General features: G+C 37.4%; 1 protein-coding gene across 2 annotated transcripts in view; it reads right to left on the reverse strand.

The window, feature by feature from the left end:
• Positions 1-19350, reverse strand: part of CDK17 (cyclin dependent kinase 17) — a 108553-nt gene that overhangs the window by 33327 nt on the left and 55876 nt on the right. For both annotated transcript variants that reach the window (XM_018048129.1, XM_013963990.2), the window contains exons 2-4: positions 9577-9723; positions 4201-4365; positions 418-551 (exon numbers count right to left, since the gene is read on the reverse strand). In XM_018048129.1, coding sequence (XP_017903618.1) covers positions 418-551; positions 4201-4365; positions 9577-9694 — 417 coding nt within the window. In that variant the 5' untranslated portion in view covers positions 9695-9723. The remainder of the gene's footprint in view (positions 1-417; positions 552-4200; positions 4366-9576; positions 9724-19350) is intronic.

Genomic DNA, 19350 nt, shown 5'->3' on the forward strand with positions numbered 1-19350 from the left:
ATATACACCAAGGAAAAAAAGCTGGTGCTTATTTTTTGTATACTTTTTGAAATCTGAAAATATTTATAAAATCTGAAGTACCTAAATGAATCTCAAAAATATTAATTAAAATATTTTCTAAAAGGTCGACTTTCCCTAATGTATCGTCTTGGATTTCTGAAACTTTTGAAAATTCAAATTTCCCTTACAAAGACTCTACATAGTATTTTGCAGAATGTTTAAGTATAATACTGCATACGTGACTTGGTATAACAGATAATTAGGAAAAAATATTCACAGATTAGTTTTTATTAATGCAAAGAAACAACTTTCTTACAGGTGTCACTGCTGTCATGAAAATTTTCAAATAGGCATTTATTCTTATGTATTTACACACACAAACACAGGCATATTTACGGTTTTTTTAAAAAAAGGTACCTCTATTGAGATCCGCCTATGTATACGATTTCTAAGACAAACACCCGTAGGTGACTGGACTTCATCAGATGATGTCCCAGAAGCTTGGTCACTCTCGCCATCTGATCCCATTTTTAGATTTTCATGAACAATATCTATATCAGAAAATGAAATATTATTTATCTTAGAAGAGATGTATTAAATTCTACAGAATCACATAATTTATTATCTCTACATGTAAGATGTAGACAGCCAACGGCCAAAAATCATAGCATAAAAGGTCTTTTACATTCTGGGTACCACAGATGTGCAGTTAATAAAAACTGCATATTTAAGACAAATAGTCCTAATACAGTAGTAATAAATCCTCTTATGCTCTAAGATTATAAAAAGTTATTTAAAAAAACTAACATTCAAGTTATTACCAAGAGTTAATAAAATTAGAGACTGAAAATAACACTTGACGATTATTTCGTCAGTTCTCTTATTTTCCAGATCTAGAAACTGAGATCTTGAAAGGTTAAATGACTTTCAAAGGTCACAGAGCTTAGCGGCAGAGCCAAAATAGAAACCTGATCTTTTATTTAGTTTAATATTCCTTCCATTTAATAATGTGCCATTGGGTCAAATCAAGATGAACTGGTTTTTTGCATAGTCTTTTAAAACTCTGTTTTACAGTTACTAATGTAGCTCCCCTTCCCCAAGTGTTAAAAAAACACAAAAAGTATTCACTGAGTGCTGATTTTGTTTAACTACAAAAACAGCACCACAAAATCTACTGGGGGCAAAAACATTTCACTTACAATGCAAGGTAAATTATGATTTTTTTAAAATAGGAGTAAAAGTTAAATGGGAGTAGAGGGTAGGGAGATTAATTCCTTTGGGGCATATTAAAAATAAACTTGTACACTTTTATACCTGCTCTTATATTTACATTTGTCAATCACCTTCTAATTCATCTAGCAAGAGCAGCCCACCAGAAACAAATGTTAGATCTCAAACACATCTCTTTGCATGGGTCCTCTCCACAGAATTATTCACTCCCCCAAAAGTATCATGTTCTTCCATACCTAAGTGCTTTAGCAAGCTTTTTGTTTTTTCTTATCTGTAAGAGATTATTTCTTCATTTTATCAATGTGGTGAATCCATTCTTCAACAGTATGCTCATATGTCGTATCAGGCCTTTTCTACTCTCAGACACAAATTAACACTGTGCCCACACCTAGTACACCAACTGTGTTGAAGAGCAGTTTTTGGTTCATGTGATTTTATATCAAGCTATGAGATCCCCTGGGGGCAGAATCTGACTTATTCGCTTTTCTATTCCTAGAACTGAACTAAATTTGTTTAGTAAGTAACTCAACAAATGCTCCACTGATTTAAACACTTACTAAAAAAGAAAAAGAAAAAATCAAAGGATGGACCAGACAACTGGACCTTTTCTTTCAAATGAAATGTTGTATGAAATATCACCATGTAAAATAAATAAGTACTTCAAAACTACAAATTTGAACTTCTAGTTATTTACTTACAAAAATATGAGAACTACTTAACAAAAAAACTGAACTCAAGGGTCTCATCAAATCAGTCTTAGATTTCATACATTTCTGTATTTTGTATTGGTAACACATTGAGAAAATTCTTATTCACACTATAAGCAACTGCAAAAATAATGGTTTTTAATAGACCAATATGTAATTTAAGAATATAGTTTAATGACACATTTCTGGAGAAATTTTATACTGAACAAAAAATTAATTTGGCAGTAGAAGTCAATGTACTGGGTGACTGATTTCTAATCTGATGGTATTTAAGACATCTGAGACCAAGCATTCTTTTCTACCATTCTTTATAAATGTTAAAGGTAATTTAATCATGTCTTCTGAAAATCCACAAATCTTCCTCAAGAAAATGTTGAATATACTTTAAAATGTATAGCTGAGTTTGCCTGACTGCATGCTTAATACCCAGGAAGCAGAGACAAAGAGAGAACTGAAGGTCCAAAGTTGTTATGCAAAAATTGACTGTCACTTTCTTGGGAAGGGTTTCTGATCTTGGTAAGACTGTGCTTGGATTTAGCCACCACACTGAAATAAAGGATGAAACCTTGGGTGTCCCACTTGAAAATGAGAGCTTTCTGTAGAAAGGCAGGTGAGTCTCAAAAGAGCTACATCTTCAGTAAAAGGTAGACTTAAAAACAGAAATCTGCTCTCCCACATGAGGACTACAAAGGAGTTTTATCAATTTCAGACTATGAGTAAATACTTGGTAGCATCTGACTCAACCAAGAAACACCTCATGTCACTAACAAGCTAGTCCTAACATGAATACCAGTTGGTATTTTCACTTCCATCAATAAAGAGTGAAGCAATGAAGCCTTATATCAAGACTTCATTCGTCACCAGTATGAGCAACTTCTTTTCTGAATCAGGTAGTAATTCTTAAGTAACAGAAGAACTTACTTAAAAAATTACTTCTCATATGGCTCAATTTTTGTGTAATTCACAATGTTAAGAGCTACAGACAGACACTTTCAAATTTAATCTGCATTACTAACATTTTCAACATCACTTTAAGTTTAGACCAAGGATCAGCATATATGACCTGTTTTTGTATGGCCCTGAGCTAAAAATGGTTTTGGCATCCTTTTGGATTATTTTAAAAAGATTATGCAATGGACCATATATGGCCCACAAAATTTGAAAAAATTTTTACTGGCTGAACCTTTATAGAAAAAGTTTGCCAACCCCTAGTCTAGACAATCAAGAAAACTAATAAATTAAGCCCTGATCTGAAGTGTTTTCCAATTTCTGTGAGGGTAATACTCCCTTTGTGGCCAAACCTCAAGCTACTAGTATGGTATCACTGAACACCTAGTTGGGTAATATGAATACCATGACATTAGTATTTTTGAGTGTTCAGATACAGGGGAAATATCCCCAAAGCGTAGGCGACAGTTAACTGTAGTACAACAATTAGGAAATAATGATTTTGGCTATTTATTACCTATGTTTTTAATTTGATTTACTTAATTGTAAGTTTATATAATTTAAGTTTAATAATGGCTATGATTAACAATCAGCTTGCAAAATTTCTGAAATTTTAGCAATCATCTCTCATGAACCAGTCTGAGACACAGACGAAAACCTCTGTAGACAAGCTCATCCTCCCAAAATTAACAGAACACATAAGAAAATAATCTGTGGGTTGATACCATGGCAAGATTAAGTAGATAAAGAAAGAAGCAGAATAAAACCTTCAGAAACTTCAGTAAATATAATTATGTCATAAGCCTATAAAATAATTATATTTAAAATTATTTAAAAAACAAAACATGATAAGAAAGCATAAAAAAAAAGACCAGAGAAATAAACAGAAACTTGCAGACATATATTTTTCTTAGATATTTAAAATGACACAGAGACAAGAATAACAACTCAGGTAATAATCATATATACTAATTATTGAACTTAGCTATCAAAAAGTGATAATCTAGAGTTACTGAGGTATGACCCCAAATTAAGCACCATGTCAAACTGCTATCCATCTTAAAATTTCCCATCTGCCTCTTCCGGGCTCCATTTTCTTTCTGGTGAACAGGTTTTCAAACATTACTCCTCCTTAGTGTCAGCACTACTGCCTCTCCAGAACCTTCCAGTTTTCTGCTCTCTCTCCTATTCCCTTGATTGTTACCTTATAAGAAAAAACTAGATAATAAAGGCGGGCAGACTTGCATACAGGGGAAACCAAGCTATGGACATAACCCACAGTCAGAAAAAAAAAAAAAAAAAACAGATACATTACCTAATCTGCTTCCATTTCTGGGCATTGCCATGAAGGAACCAAGGCTTCCTCCAATAACGCTATGTGGTCTCCGCAATGGGGGCTTCTTAAAGGACCCTGTGTACTGGTGGAGGAAGGAGTGCATACTGTGCGAGGTTGGAGGCCTGCCATTCTTCACGATAGGCTCTGCAGTTCACAGTATCCAAAAATCATTCCATTAATAGCCAAGATCCAGGATGACAGGAGAAGGATTGAGAAAGCAAAAAAGGAAACAAGAGATTATGATAGAGATCATTACATTTAACCTCATTTCCTTGGTTATGCATATAAAGTACTAGAATTAAAATAATTTCTACAAAAAATACTTACAGAAAATACTATTTGGAACTGATCCAGTAACTTAAAGATCCACTTTTAAAAATTTACTTTTTAATTGGAGGTTAAGTAAGTGTTAGTTGCTCAGTTGTGCCCGACTCTTTGCGACCCCATGGACTGCAGCCCACCAGGCTCCTCTGTCCGTGAGATTTTCCAGGCAAGGATACTGGAGTGGGTTGCCATTTCCTTCTCCAGGGGATCTTCCCAACCCAGGGACTGAACCCAGATCTCCTGCACTTCAGGCAAATTCTTGACCAGCTAGCTACAAAGGAAGCCTCAAATGGAGGATAGTTGCTTTATAATGTTATATTGGTTTCTACCATACAATATGAGTCAGCCATAAGTGTGTGTGTGTGTGTGCGCGCGTGTGTATATATATATATATATATATATGTCCCCCCTCTCCTGAGTCCCACCCCTCTATTTTTAATACAATTGAAAGTGGTTAGCAATCACAAAGCTACTAGTATAGCCCACAGGTTTCTGATCTGTTTAATACATCTCAAAATTGTTTCCATAATTCTCCTAACATCTACTGACTGCTTCATATATGCCTTATGATTAGGAATGCTGTAGCATATAAAAGCAGAGAAGGCAATGGCAAACACTCCAGTACTCTTGCCTGGAAAGTCCCGTGGACGGAGGAGCCTGGTAGGCTGCAGTCCATGGGGTCGCTAAGAGTAGGACACGACTGAGTAACTTCACTTTCACTTTTCACTTTCATGCATTGGAGAAGGAAATGGCAACCCACTCCAGTGTCCTTGCCTGGAGAATCCCAGGGATGAGGGAGCCTTGTGGGCTGCCGTCTCTGGTATCGCACAGAGTTGGACACGACTGAAGCAACCTTAGCAGCAACAGCAGAATATAAAAGACATAATCCTGGCCTGAAATAACTATATCCCTGTTTGCTAGACATTCAAAAAAGTATGTCAAGTTAGTAAATAAAACAGAAGTACTTAAGTACGTATCAATATAGACGTTCTGAAATTACCCCCAATTAGAATTTTTCAATAATTCAAAAAGAAAAAAAAATCACAGACCTATAACCATGCAGAAACATTACAAAAATATAACACGTAAAAAGAGCAGGTGGCTCAGAACCACAGAACAAGACCAAGGCATGGGCTTGGGAAAAATGAGCCAAGAAGGCCACTTGGTCTCTGCCTCTACTAATAAGGGCTGTCTGAAGGGAGGGAGAGAGATGGAGGATGGGACAAAACAATCCTCAAGGACCCCACAGGCCTAGGTCATCTACTCTGGATAAAACACCAGACTAGAGGTAGGGGCGTGGAAAGCAATGGCACCCCACTCCAGTACTCTTGCCTAGAAAATCCTACAGACGGAGGAGCCTGGTAGGCTGCAGTCCATGGGGTCACTAAGAGTCAGACACGACTGAGCGACTTCACTTTCACGTTTCACTTTCATGCATTGGAGAAGGAAATGGCAACCTACTCCAGTGTTCTTGCCTGGAGAATCCCAGGGATGGGGGAGCCTGGTGGGCTGCCGTCTCTGGGGTCGCACAAAGTCGGACACGACTGAAGCGACTTAGCAGCACCAGCAGCATCAGAGGTAGGGGAAGTGCATTACTAGTAATGCCGAACATGGGTCCAGGCCCATGCCTGGATGTACATTCCCTGACGGTAGCTAGCTGATCAAAGACTGGGGATCCTAACTTAAGCAGAGCAAAATGAACAATGACTTAATAATGAATGGCGGCAAAAACATATTTCACTTCAGTTCAGTCGCTCAGTCGTGTCCGACTCTCTGTGACCCCATGAATCGCAGCACGCCAGGCCTCCCTGTCCATCACCAACTCCCAGAGTTCACTCAGATTCATGTCCATCGAGTCAGTGATGCCATCCAGCCATCTCATCCTCTGTCGTCCCCTTCTTCTCCTGCCCTCAATCCCTCCCAGCATCAGAGTCTTTTCCAATGAGTCAATTCTTCACATGAGGTGGCCGAAGTACTAGAGTTTCAGCTTTAGCATCATTCCTTCCAAAGAAATCCCAGGGCTGATCTCCTTCAGAATGGACTGGCTGGATTTCCTTGAAGTCCAAGGGACTCTCAAGAGTCTTCTCCAACACCACAGTTCAAAAGCTCAACTTACTAGTATACAAATGACTATCATTAATAGTTTTTGAAAGCTATGTATGTAGTAAATATATAGGAAACTACAATGGTAGAGGAGGGGAGAAATGGCGAACAGAAAACTAAAAGAGAGAAAAGAATCAAGAATAATTCCTGGATTTTCAGCTTTAAGTGATTTAGGTTAAGTGAGGAAAGCTGGAGAAGAGGATGATTTGGGGGGAAGGAAATCAGGATTTGTGGTCTGGTCACATTAAGTTTAAGATTCTTATTAAACATCTATGTGAAGAAGCCAAATAAGCATTTGGAAATGAATCTAAAAATCCAGACAAAAATCCTGACTAGAGAGACAAATTTAGGTGTAGTCAGCATGTACACAGTAGCTGAGTCATGGGACTAGATGAGGTCAATTACTCAAATATTTCAAGATTATGACAGCAATTAACTAGACAGTTCAGGAGGACAATAATATTCTATATCTTTAAAAGTAGTGGAAATCTTTAAGGCATTATGCTAAATTTATCATATGCATTATAATTTTTCTAAGATTTTTAGAGTATTATCTCCATTTATGTGTACTTACTCATTCGTTTTATTCTAGGGTATGCACGAGTCACTTGCCTATATATAATGCAAGAGTGAGAGTATTCTGTTGGTACAAGTGACTGAATAAGAGACAAGAGATCAAAAATTGGTTCAAAGGTAGTTTACTTAGGAAATTTATAAACTATATTCTTCCTCCTCAAGTTACCATTGCCTCTATATGGTTAGACAAAGACCACTTGTTTCACAAACTTGGTTATATAGCATGTGAGGAGATCATTTTAAAAGTACAGTCTCTCTCTTCTCGTTTGTTAAACCATACTCAGATAGACGGTATGTGTTACTGATCTTAGGAGCTTTTTACCCTCTAAGATAAATTCCATTAAGAAAGAGTATGTTGGAACCAGCTATCAAGCTTTGATAGATGACCAAAAAGATACTGAATCTTTGTGAAAACTGTCCCATGTTCTTTATACACAGGGAATAAACAATAATAGATTATAATTCAGAGATAGCCTATGCTACCAGCAATCTCTGCAACTGAAGAGGAATCAATGTCTATTATGACACCTTCAAGTATTACTTCAAGTAATTCGAGAAATTTATAGAGGAAACTGAGTAGTTTCTATTTTTCTCTTCTTTACTAATTTTAATATTACTATTAGAATAAAAGTAAATTTTAATAAACTATTTTACCTCAAAATTTTTTAAAATATTTCACCATTCACTATAAATTAAGCATGTTTTAAGACAGTTAATATCAAAGTATTCCAGAAAATGTCATGAATCAAAAATATTAATTAACTCTCCAAAAAGTATCTACATTTTCTTTGACTCACACTTTTTTTTAAAAGAAGATTTATTTTGTCTTGCAGTCAAATTCCTATCAAGAATGTGTCCTAGAAACCATCCATGAAGAGTATTCTGCGCCTACTTTACTTCTGAGTATCACTGGCAGATAGCTAGCAATACTCATGGAGGCCAAGAATGAACATACAGGGCTTAATTAATATCAAGAATTCAAGGAGATCAGAGAGATTTAAGGATTTTTCTCCTGGCAAGAGGAGTAGAAGACATAATAATATCAGCTTTGAGATTTGATTCAAATCTCAAATGTAAGATATTTCCCTCTTACAAGTAAGTAAATTATAGCCAAATTATTAAATTTTCTACCCAACTCATCTATGTTTCTGTATTATGAGCCAGATAGCCCTGAGTAAAGTAACAACACTCTGAAGAAAACAGTATAAACTGAAGCTTGGGTACGATAAATTACTTACCCAGAGTCATGCAACTATTAAGTATATAAATGTATATTTCAAATTCCAATCCATAACTTTTAACTTAACATCTAGAGTGCTTTTCATTTTATCTTTCCCTCTCTCACAAGGATATTTACATTTCAGCCAGAGGGGGTACAGAAATTCATGATTCCACCCACTGCCACAAATCTCTAACAGGAAAATTTCAGGCAGCGGCACGGAAGGCTTTCCAGAGAATCTGCACATTATGACACACGGACAGCCACTCCTGTACGCTCCTTCCTTATTATTATGACATCCCTAGGGCTATTTCAGTTTTGAATATGTAGCCTTATTCTATAATTTCATCAGGATTTTGCATTATAATGCATTCAATTTAACAAATCCTTTTTATTTTAAATTAACATCTGTGCACTAACTACACTATAAAAAGAACTGCCCAACTTGTGGAATATTATATGCCTATCTTACTATAAGAGCTCTCAATACTATGGATAGATTCTTTGGTCAATATAAAATAAGAAAATAGTATGATTCAGTCATGTGAAAAACCTTGTGGTCTGTGTGGACAGTCAATATGCATACATAATGTTATAAATCTGTGATGAGGTCTCAAACAGAAATTTGACAAACTTTTTTTCCTGGACACACCACGCAGCATGTGGGATCTTAGTTCCCTGACCAGGGATGGAACCCGAGACCTTGGCAGTGAAAGTGCTAAGTCTTAACCACTGGACAGCCAGGGAATTCCCCGGAATTTCACAAACTTACTCTGCACTTCTAAGCTGTAGTAACTTTAATTATAAGAATAACAAAAAATATTTAAATGTTAATTTAAAAGTAGGTACTTATCTAGGACATTATGAAGTATTGTTATTCAAGAACCACTAAAAAATGGAAAGATAAACAGGATATAGAATTCATCAGTGTTAGAGACCAGGTAGAGTAACAATGTTTAAGAATGGAACATTCCAGTAAGCCAGTCAAAGTTACTAAACTAGGGAAGGAGGCAAAGAAATAAACAAAAGGAAGCTATTAGGAACTAACCAGGAAAGTAAACGTATATTGGATTTATAAAGCAATTCAAGGGAGAAGCATCTCTCCTTCCCACCCCACTCACCCAAATATTTACCATTATCTTTGCTGCTGTTTTCTTCAATAGTCATTTGCTCAGCCAGTTCAGACAATGATTCATCAATAGTCTGGCTTCCTCGAAGCGTGAGGGATAGCCTTCTCTTAAATTTTTTCATCCTATCAACTGAATGTGACTTGAAAAATCCTGAAAGAAGAGAACAGAATGAACACAAGAGTAAAGCTATGAATATCTTACTGCTCAAGAACAATGTTTTTCTGGGTTTACTGGGAATCTTCAAAATACGTATAAAGTAAGAATTCTCATGTGCATCAAACATCACAAAATCTAGCCTCTTCCTTAAAAATATCCATTCATTTTGATTAATGCCATATGTATAAGAGCAAGAATTCTACAAAACTAAAGACAGATTTTAAGCATCACAATTAAACTTAGAAGGATTAGAAATTTTCCTAAAATGAACTCTTTAAAAGCCACTTCAGTGAAAATATATTATTATTTTGATGTGTTAGTTCCATCATTATAAATATCAATCATCGTATTGGAATCAGTGATATCTGTAGACACAACTGAGGAGATAAGACAGGTGAAAGCAATGAAGCAGGGAGAGAATAAAGAATGAAGTCTGACAATTTATTAAACAGCACCAGCAGAAATTTTCTTAAGTTCTTATTTAGCCAATATACTGGGGTTCTGTTCCCTCACCCCATCCCATCAGTTGTCAGGAGTCTCTTCCTACTATCATAACAATGCCAAATGTTAGAAAGAAAAAAATGAAAGTCTAATTAACAGGTTTCAAAATGCCTACTCCATAAGACTATTCGTATCTTTTAATTCATTTAGCCTTCCTAATTCTAAAGAGTAGACTATACTATCCCAATTTCACAAATAAGCAAATAGGCCCAAAGAAGTTCCTTGACTGAAAACAAACAATGACATAACTGAGATTTAAAACTAAGATTATCATTTACCTTTTCCCCCACATTTTAACATCTCTGAAATCAAGACGTATCACATTAATGCAATGTCAACTACAACTGACAGCTTTCTCTTTTCTTAGTAGTACATATACCAATGGTACAATTCAAAGTGGAGTCTTAGGTATGATTAAACAAGGTACCGGTTGCCAAAATCAAGTCCTCAATTATTTACCCATAACTTCTTTCCTAATTTACAGTCTTAACTGTTGGAGAAGGAAATGGCAACCCACTCCAGTATTCTTGCCTGGAGAATCCCATGGACAGAGGAGCCTGGCAGGCTACAAGAGGGTAGCCATAGGGTCACAAGAGTCGGCCACGACTTAGCAATTAAACCAGTTTACCAGATTACCAAGCATATTAAAACCATTACCCGAACTAAAAGTAAGAATCTTCTAACACTAATATGTTAAAATACCTGTTTAACCATCTAGCTCTGGATATCTATTCTGAATTGGTAAGTATTTTGCTTACTTTTTCATTCCAGGACTTCACTCCAAGTAGCTGAGTGTGCTAAACAAGCTACATAAGGTATTTATAATGAACAATTTTTGTCTGCTCAAAGGCTGGGGGGGGGGGGTATCAAATACAAATTCGTAAGTAATATTATGTTTTACCAATTCTGTTTTACATTCTTAAAGATAAATTACTGTTGCTGAATATTTTCTACTATCTTCCAGTTGACTAATCCTCTTTTCAGCTGTGTCTAAACTACAGTTAAACTGATCTATTGGGTTCTTAATTTCAGCTACTCTACTTTCAGTCCTTTATTCTTAATTGATTCCTTTCTATAGATTCAAGTTCTCCAGTGAACTTCTTCACCATGCTGTCTGTTTTCATGACTAGGTTAGTTACAGTACTTTAAAGCTCTTGCTATAGCTCCAGAATTACATAACCTATGAATAATCTGTATAACCTGTTTCGACTGCTGGTTTTCTTCTGTTGGTCCTACTGTATGCATAGTAATTTTTTTACAGAATACTACACAGAATACTACACATTGTATGTGAATGACTACATGAAAATACTTAGGAAAAAATGTAGAAGCTCTGGATGATGTTTTCTTCTTCTAGAAAGGATTTAGTTTTTTTCCACCTGCTCTTCCAGAGTAACAGCAGACCACCTCAGTCCAATTAGGAACACAGCTGGTTTGAGACTGAGTTTCAGATACAGTAAAGACTGGCCTACTTCTTTTGTTTCCACTCCGACAGTGTGGCCTTTCAAACAATGCCAGCTGCAAACCCAGGACAAAAGTAACAACAAAATCTACTGAAAGCTCCACTCAACTCCCTCAAGTCATATTTTGCTCACCTCTCATACACTGCTCAATTTCATCTTCTTATCCCAAAGAGCTTAAGAGGTGGAAAATATTTCAAGAGGAAACCCAGCACAGAGTATCTCTCTCTCTCTTGAATCTTTACTCCTGAAGTCTTGACTGACTCAGAAGCCCTACAATGCCTTCAAAGTATACTTTTTCCCTAGTCTAATAAGGAGCCTTAGTGGTGGTTTAGTTGCTAACTCCTGTCTGACCCTTGCGACCCTATGAACTATAGCCTGCCAGGCTCCTCTGTCCATGGGATTCTCCAGGCAAGAATACTGGAGTGGGTTGCCATTTCCTTCTCCAGGGAATCTTCCCAACCCAGGAACTGAACCAGGGTCTCCTACATTGCAGGCAGATTCTTTGCCAACTGAGCTACGAGGGAAGCCCTTGATAAGGAGCCTTCAGTTCAGTTCAGTCGCTCAGTCGTGTCCGACTCTTTGCAACCCCATGAATAGCAGCACGCCAGGCCTCCCTGTTCATCACCATCTCCCAGAGTTCACTCAAACCCACGCCCATCGAGTCGGTGATGCCATCCAGCCATCTCATCCTCTGTCGTCCCCTTCTCCTCCTGTCCCCAATCCCTGCCAGCATCAGTCTTTTCCAATGAGTCAACACTTCGCATGAGGTGGCCAAAGTACTGGAGCTTCAGCTTTAGCATCATTCCTTCCAAAGAACACCCAGGACTGATCTCCTTTAGAATGGACTGGTTGGATCTCCTCGCAGTCCAAGGGACTCTCAAGAGTCTTCTCCAACACCACAGTTCAAAAGCATCAATTCTTCGGCGCTCAGCTTTCTTCACAGTCCAACTCTCGCATCCATACATGACCACTGGAAAAACCATAGCCTTCACTAGACGGACCTTTGTTGGCAAAGTAATGTCTCTGCTTTTCAATATGCTATCTAGGTTGGTCATAACTTTTCTTCCAAGGAGCCTTGGTTTGATACTAATTCCTCTCATCATAGACAGTAATGGAAGTTCAGATACGGATTAGATGGAGATAATATATATTTTAACAAACAAGGTGAATTTATAGGAGGCAGTCAGTAAACTCAAAGATTGATTCCAATTAAGAAATCTGTAACTATAGAGCTGTCCTAAATGTTAGATTCTTTACTTTTCAAAGTCAGTCTTCATTTAGCTCTACCCTGAGGGTCAGTAATCCATGCTATTTGTTTAAAAAACAATAGTATTTAAGGTGAATTGAGCTATTGCCAATCTCATCTACCCTTTAGTTTCTTTAGGAATTTATACTAGAGACACACCCTCCCTTTCTAAAGCTCCAGAATCACCTTGTGCAATAATGGGCTAATTCTGCAAGTTTGGGAGGGGGGGGTCAAACTCTGCACATTCCAAAGAGGGATCACTTAAGACTAGCTCCTGGAAGATAACCTCTGACTCCTGCAATATCCTGCCTGATAAATTTCTTTGTATACCTGAAATCTTGGGCCACACCCAATAATTTATATTAACAATGTAAATTATGGTAAATCCCTATCTTTGCATGCCTGTCAGTTTGACCTCTAGGGAGAGAAAGAATAAGGGAAGCTGGAGACTGAGTAACTAAAGACAGCCATGTAGGTACTTCCACGCTTATGTAATTGACCCCTAAAAATACCTCTGCACACCAAGATTCAGGTAAGCTTCCCTGGTTAGCACCACTCTGACACGTTGTCACACAAGACAATGGGAAGAATGAAGCACTGTCATGCAACTCCACTAGGAGAGAATACCTGAAATTCATACCTCGTTTCTCTTGGACTCTGCCCTACACACCCTTTCCCCTTTGCTGACTTTAATCTTAAGTATTTTTCCCTCTAATAAAACATAATCATATGCTTAACAGCTTTTTAAAAATCTCTATGCCCTTTTGCAAATTATCAAGCATGAGAGTATCCTAGGAACCATCAACACATACTCCTTCAAGAAATCTGCGTATCCAAACAAAAAGCCCTAAGAGCTACTCGCTCACAATTACCAACTTTTTGACTCCAATTTTCTCAAACAGTCACATGGTTGCTAAGTCGCTAAGTCACTTCAGTCATGTCCGACTCTGCGCAACCCCATAGACGGCAGCCCACCAGTCTCCGCTGTCCCTGGGATTCTCCAGGCAAGAACACTGGAGTGGGTTGCCATTTCCTTCTCCAATGCATGAAAGTGAAAAGCAAAAGTGAAGTCGCTCAGTCGTGTCCAACTCTTAGTGACCCCAGGGACTGCAGCCCACCAGGCTCCTCCATCCATGGGATTTTCCAGGCAAGAGTACTGGAGTGGGGTGCCATCGCCTTTTCCAGTCACATGGTTACTAATGTCTAATTATACAAACATTACCACTTGAGAATCTTACACACCATTTCTGAAAATTTGCTGACCATGTACCTGCCTCTCATTTTAGATGACAATACAGATTTAAAAAAAATTATAACAGATGTGTTATTATGGAATTAATTCACATAACACAGAAACAACCCATTCTGACCATTTGAAAAGTAGACAATCCAAACTCCCTTGTACTGTAAGTAAAAAATACACACTGGATTTTAAAGGCTTAGTAGTTTAAAAGAATGTGAAAAAAAATCGTTATATGCATAATGATTTTTTAAAATTCTAGATATATTTAGTTAAATAAAATGTATATCAAAAACTAATTCTACTAACTGAATATGCCTGCAAAATACTTTAAAAATCCAGTATGGTGCTTGCATTGTATTTCTCTTGGGATACTGCCAATATAGAGTTTTAAGTAAATTTTGGTAGTTTTAAGTGGGTACCAAAAAGGAGGATGGAGGAAAATCACATAAGCCTTAACTTTTTCTTCATACAATGCTTTTTGAACAAAATAGTAAGAGAAACTCTGTGTTTATAACTTAGAATAGTAGGCATTTCCATCAAGAGGGGAGAAAATTCTAGTCTATAGAAGAACTTTATATGTACTTTCTAATCTGTCAGGATTAAGAAAGACATTTCTAATTCATATTAGTAAGAGAAAAGACACTTCATAATAAAACACATCACAACCTCAAAAAGGTCCTATTTTTATCTTCCATGCTGTAACCGTAACCTTTTAATTAAGTCACAATGATCAGTAAACACGGATGTTAAAGAATTTCATCAACACTGCCTAGATCATTATTAAAGAAAAAATACTCCCAAATTAAAGATTTACCAACATTTCTAATTCTCTCTAAGTTGAGTTGTGCATACCAACCTTTTTTCCCATTAGCCTGATGACAAAATACATACAATGCCACAATAAAACACTTTTCGTGAAGTAAAAATTACTATTTACATTAACTACTATATTATAATAAAGCAGGGCTAAATTACTGATTTCTTAAAACCAAAACTCTCAAGAAATGGGATAAAATATTTTTTCTGTTTTGGCAAAAACTTTTATTTGGAACTGTGAGGATCTTTCATTTCAGTTCAGTCGCTCAGCTGTGCCCAACTCTTTGCAACCCCATGAATCGCAGCACACCAGGCCTCCCTGTCCATCACCAACTCCTGGAGTTCACTTAAACTCGTGTCCATTGAGTCAGTTTTGCCATCCAGCCATCTCATCCTCTGTCATCCCCTTCTCCTGCCCCCAATCCCTCCCAGCATCAGGGTCTTCTCCAAGTATTGGAGTTTCAGCTTTAGCATCATTACACCATCACTTTTATGAAGATTAAGATATGGTAAGAATGTGATTTAGAGTGAATGCTTGAATATTCAGTTTTATATTTAATTCATGCCACTGAAAAAACTATTTTTACCTTAGAAGTAAATGTGCTGTGATTTAAAATAAACCCTAAATAAAAACTCTGCAACTGTTTGGTTTTAATGTTTTTAAGACCCATCTACAGAGAGAACAATTATTTTCAAACTGTTATTGAAATTATTATTACTGTTATTGAACAAGTATTTTAAAAATCAAATTTCAGCCTAAGTATTACTGTTACTCTTTAGAGGGCTCTTTCCTGACCCCATCTATTCCTTCCTTTTTTTCACTCACAGCACTTAACACAAATATACAAATACATAAATACATTTATATTCCATTCAAATATATGTGTGCATGTATAATCCAAAAGAACTTTTATGCCTTTCTAGCTGTCAAAAAGATCTCCAGTTTTTTGCCATAGCTAGATCAAAATTTTAAAGGTAAATAAACAAGTGGACAGGGACAGGGAAGCCTGGCGTGCTGCAGTCCATTGGGTCACAAAGAGTTGGACACGACTGAGGGACTGAACTGAAACAACTGGGACCTGATTAACTTAAAAGCTTTTGCACAGCAAAGGAAACTATAAGCAGGGTGAAAAGACAACCCTCAGAATGGGAGAAAATAATAGTAAATGAAACAATGGACAAAGGATTAATTTCCAAAATATACAAGTAACTTTTACAACTCAGTATGAGAAAAACAACCCAATCAGAAAGCGGGAAAAAGACCTAAACAAACATTTCTCCAAAGAAGAGAACAAATACATGAGAAGATGCTCAATATCACTCATTATTAGAGAGATGCAAATCAAAACTACAGCGAGTTAATACCTCCACCAGTCAGAAAGGCCATTATCAAAAAGTCTACAAACAATAAATGTTGGAGAGGGTGTGAAGAAAAGGGAACCCTCTTGCACTGTTGGTGGGGATGTAAATTGATACAACCACTATGGAAGATAGTATGGAGATTCGTTAAAAAACTAGGAATAAAACCACCGTATGACCCAGCAATCCCACTTCTAGGCATATACCCTGAGGAAACCAAGACTGAAGAAGACACGTGTACCCCAATGTTCATTGCAGCACTATTTACAATAGCTAGAACATGGAAGCAACCCAGGTGTCCACTGACAGCCGAATGGATGAAGAAACTGTGGTACACACACACAATGGAATATTACTCAGCCATAAGAAGCAACACATTTGAGTCAGTTCTGATGAGGTGGATGAAGCTAGAGCCTATTACACAGAGTGAAGTCAGTCAGAAAGAGAAAGAGAAATAACCTATACTAATGCATAAATACAAACTCTAGAAAGATGGTACCAAAAATTTACTTGCAGGGCAGCAGTGGAGAAACAGACATAGAGAACAGACTTATGGACATGGAGAGAAGGGAGGAGAGGGTGAGATGTATGGAGAGAGTAACATGGAAACTTATATTACCATATGTAGAATAGATAGTCAATGGGAATTTGCTGTATGTCTCAGGGAACTCAAACAGGGGCTCTCTATCAACCTAGAGGGGTAGGATGGGGAAGAAAATGGAAGGGAGGTTCAAGAAGGAGAGGACATATGTATACCTATGACTGATTCATGTTGAGGTTTGACAGAAAACAACAAAATTCTATGAAGCAATTATCCTTTAATTAAAAATCAATTAATTAAAAAATTTAAAGGTAAAAGGGCAATAAATGATACTCAGAATGACTTCATATAAACCGTGCCTCTTTCCCTTCCTCCGCCAAATACACACAAGCAGATGAAAATGTTGAAAAATCACTTTCCAACAGCAAGTGCTTAAAATGTGTAATGTGTTGGCTTACTTTATCACCGGAGTCTAAATTTGATCTGGGATTGCCTGCTGTACAATTAAGAAAACTCTTCAGGTTATTTTTTTCTTTTAAATCCTGAAAATATAACTACAGGCATACCTTCTTTCATTGCACTCTGTTTCACTGCACAACAGATAATGTGGGTTTTGTTTTGTTTTTTACATTAATGGAAGGTTTGCAGCAACCTGCAAGTCTATTGGTACCATTTTCCAATGGAATTTGCTCACTTTGTGTCTCTGTGTCCCATTTTGGTAGTTCTCACAATATTTCAAACCTTTTCATTGGTAGTACATTTGTTGTAGTAACCTGTGATCAGTGATTTTTCATGTATTATTGTAATTTAGTTAGTTCAGTCGCTCAGTCATGTCCGACTCTTTGCAACCCCATCAATTGCAGCACGCCAGGCCTCCCTGTCCATCACCAACTCCCGGAGTTCATTCAGACTCATGTCCATCGAGTCGGTGATGCCATTCAGCCATCTCATCCTCTGTCATCCCCTTCTCCTGTCCCCAATCCCTCCCAGCATCAGTCTTTTCCAATGAGTCAACTCTTCGCATGAGGTGGCCCAAGTACTGCAGTTTCAGCTTCAAAGAACACCCAGGACCGATCCCCTTTAGAATGGACTGGTTGGATCTCCTTGCAGCCCAAGGGACTCTTAAGAGTCTTCTCCAACACCACAGTTCAAAAGCATCAATTCTTCAGTGCTCAGCTTTCTTCACAGTTCAACTCTCGCATCCATACATGACCACTGGGAAAACCATATCCTTGACTAGATGGACCTCTGTTGGCAAAGTAATGTCTCTGCTGATATATATATATATATGTCTTTAAAAATGTATGAATTTTTGCCTAACTGAAAAATTTATGACATTTTGATTTCTTCTTTGACTTAGTATGAATGGAATGCTAGATTTCTAATTAAAAAAAAATAAATATGCAACAAGCAACAAAGGTTTACTGTACAGCACAGGGAACTATAGTCAATGTCTTATAATAACCTATAATGAAAAATAATCTCAAAAATAATATATATGTATAACTGAAATCACCTTGCTGTACACTTGAAATATTGTAAGTCAACTATACTTCAGTAAACATACATAGTAAGAAGAAAAAAAAAGGAAATCAAAACAGCCTTACTTCTGATATGGAGAAAGTTTTAGTAGGCTAGATGGAAGATCAAGCCAGCCACATTCCCTTAAGCTAAAGCCTAGATCACAGCAAGGCCCTGCTGCTGCTGCTGCTGCTGCTGCTAAGTTGTTGCAGTCGTGTCCGACTCTGTGCAACCCCACAGACGGCAGCCCACCAGGCTCCCCGTCCCTGGGATTCTCCAGGCAAGAACACTGGAGTGGGTTGCCATTTCCTTCTCCAGTGTATGAAAGGGAAAAGTGAAAGTGAAGTCGCTCAGTCATGTCTGACTCTGTGCGACCCCATGGACTGTACCCCACCAGACTCCTCCATCCATGGGATTTTCCAGGCAAGAGTACTGGAGTGGGGTGCCATTGCCTTCTCCACAGCAAGGCCCTAACTCTCTCTAATTCTATAAAGGTGAAAGAAGGTAAGGAAGCTGTAGAAAAGTTCTAGCAAAGGCTGGTTCATGAAGTTTAAGAAAAGATGCTATCTCCAGAAAGGTACAAGGTAAAGCAGCAAGTATTGCTATAGAAGCTGTAGCAAGTTATTCAGAATATCTAGTTAAGATAATTAATGAAGGTGGCCACACTACACAACAGATTTTCAATGTAGACAGAACGGCATTCTACTGGAAGAAGATGCCATCTAGGATTTTCACTGGAGGAGAAATCAATGCCTGGCCTCAAAGTTTCTAAGAACAGGCTGACCCTCTTGTTAGGGGCTAGCACAGCTGGTGACTTTAAGCTGAAATCAATGTTCATTTACCAGTCCAAAATCCTAGAGACCTTAAGAATTATGCAAAACTACTCTGCATGTGCTCTGTAAAAGGAACAACGAAGTCTGGATGACAACAC

The sequence above is a fragment of the Capra hircus genome, chromosome 5 (assembly GCF_001704415.2).
Source record: "Capra hircus breed San Clemente chromosome 5, ASM170441v1, whole genome shotgun sequence".
Lineage (NCBI taxonomy): Eukaryota > Metazoa > Chordata > Mammalia > Artiodactyla > Bovidae > Capra > Capra hircus.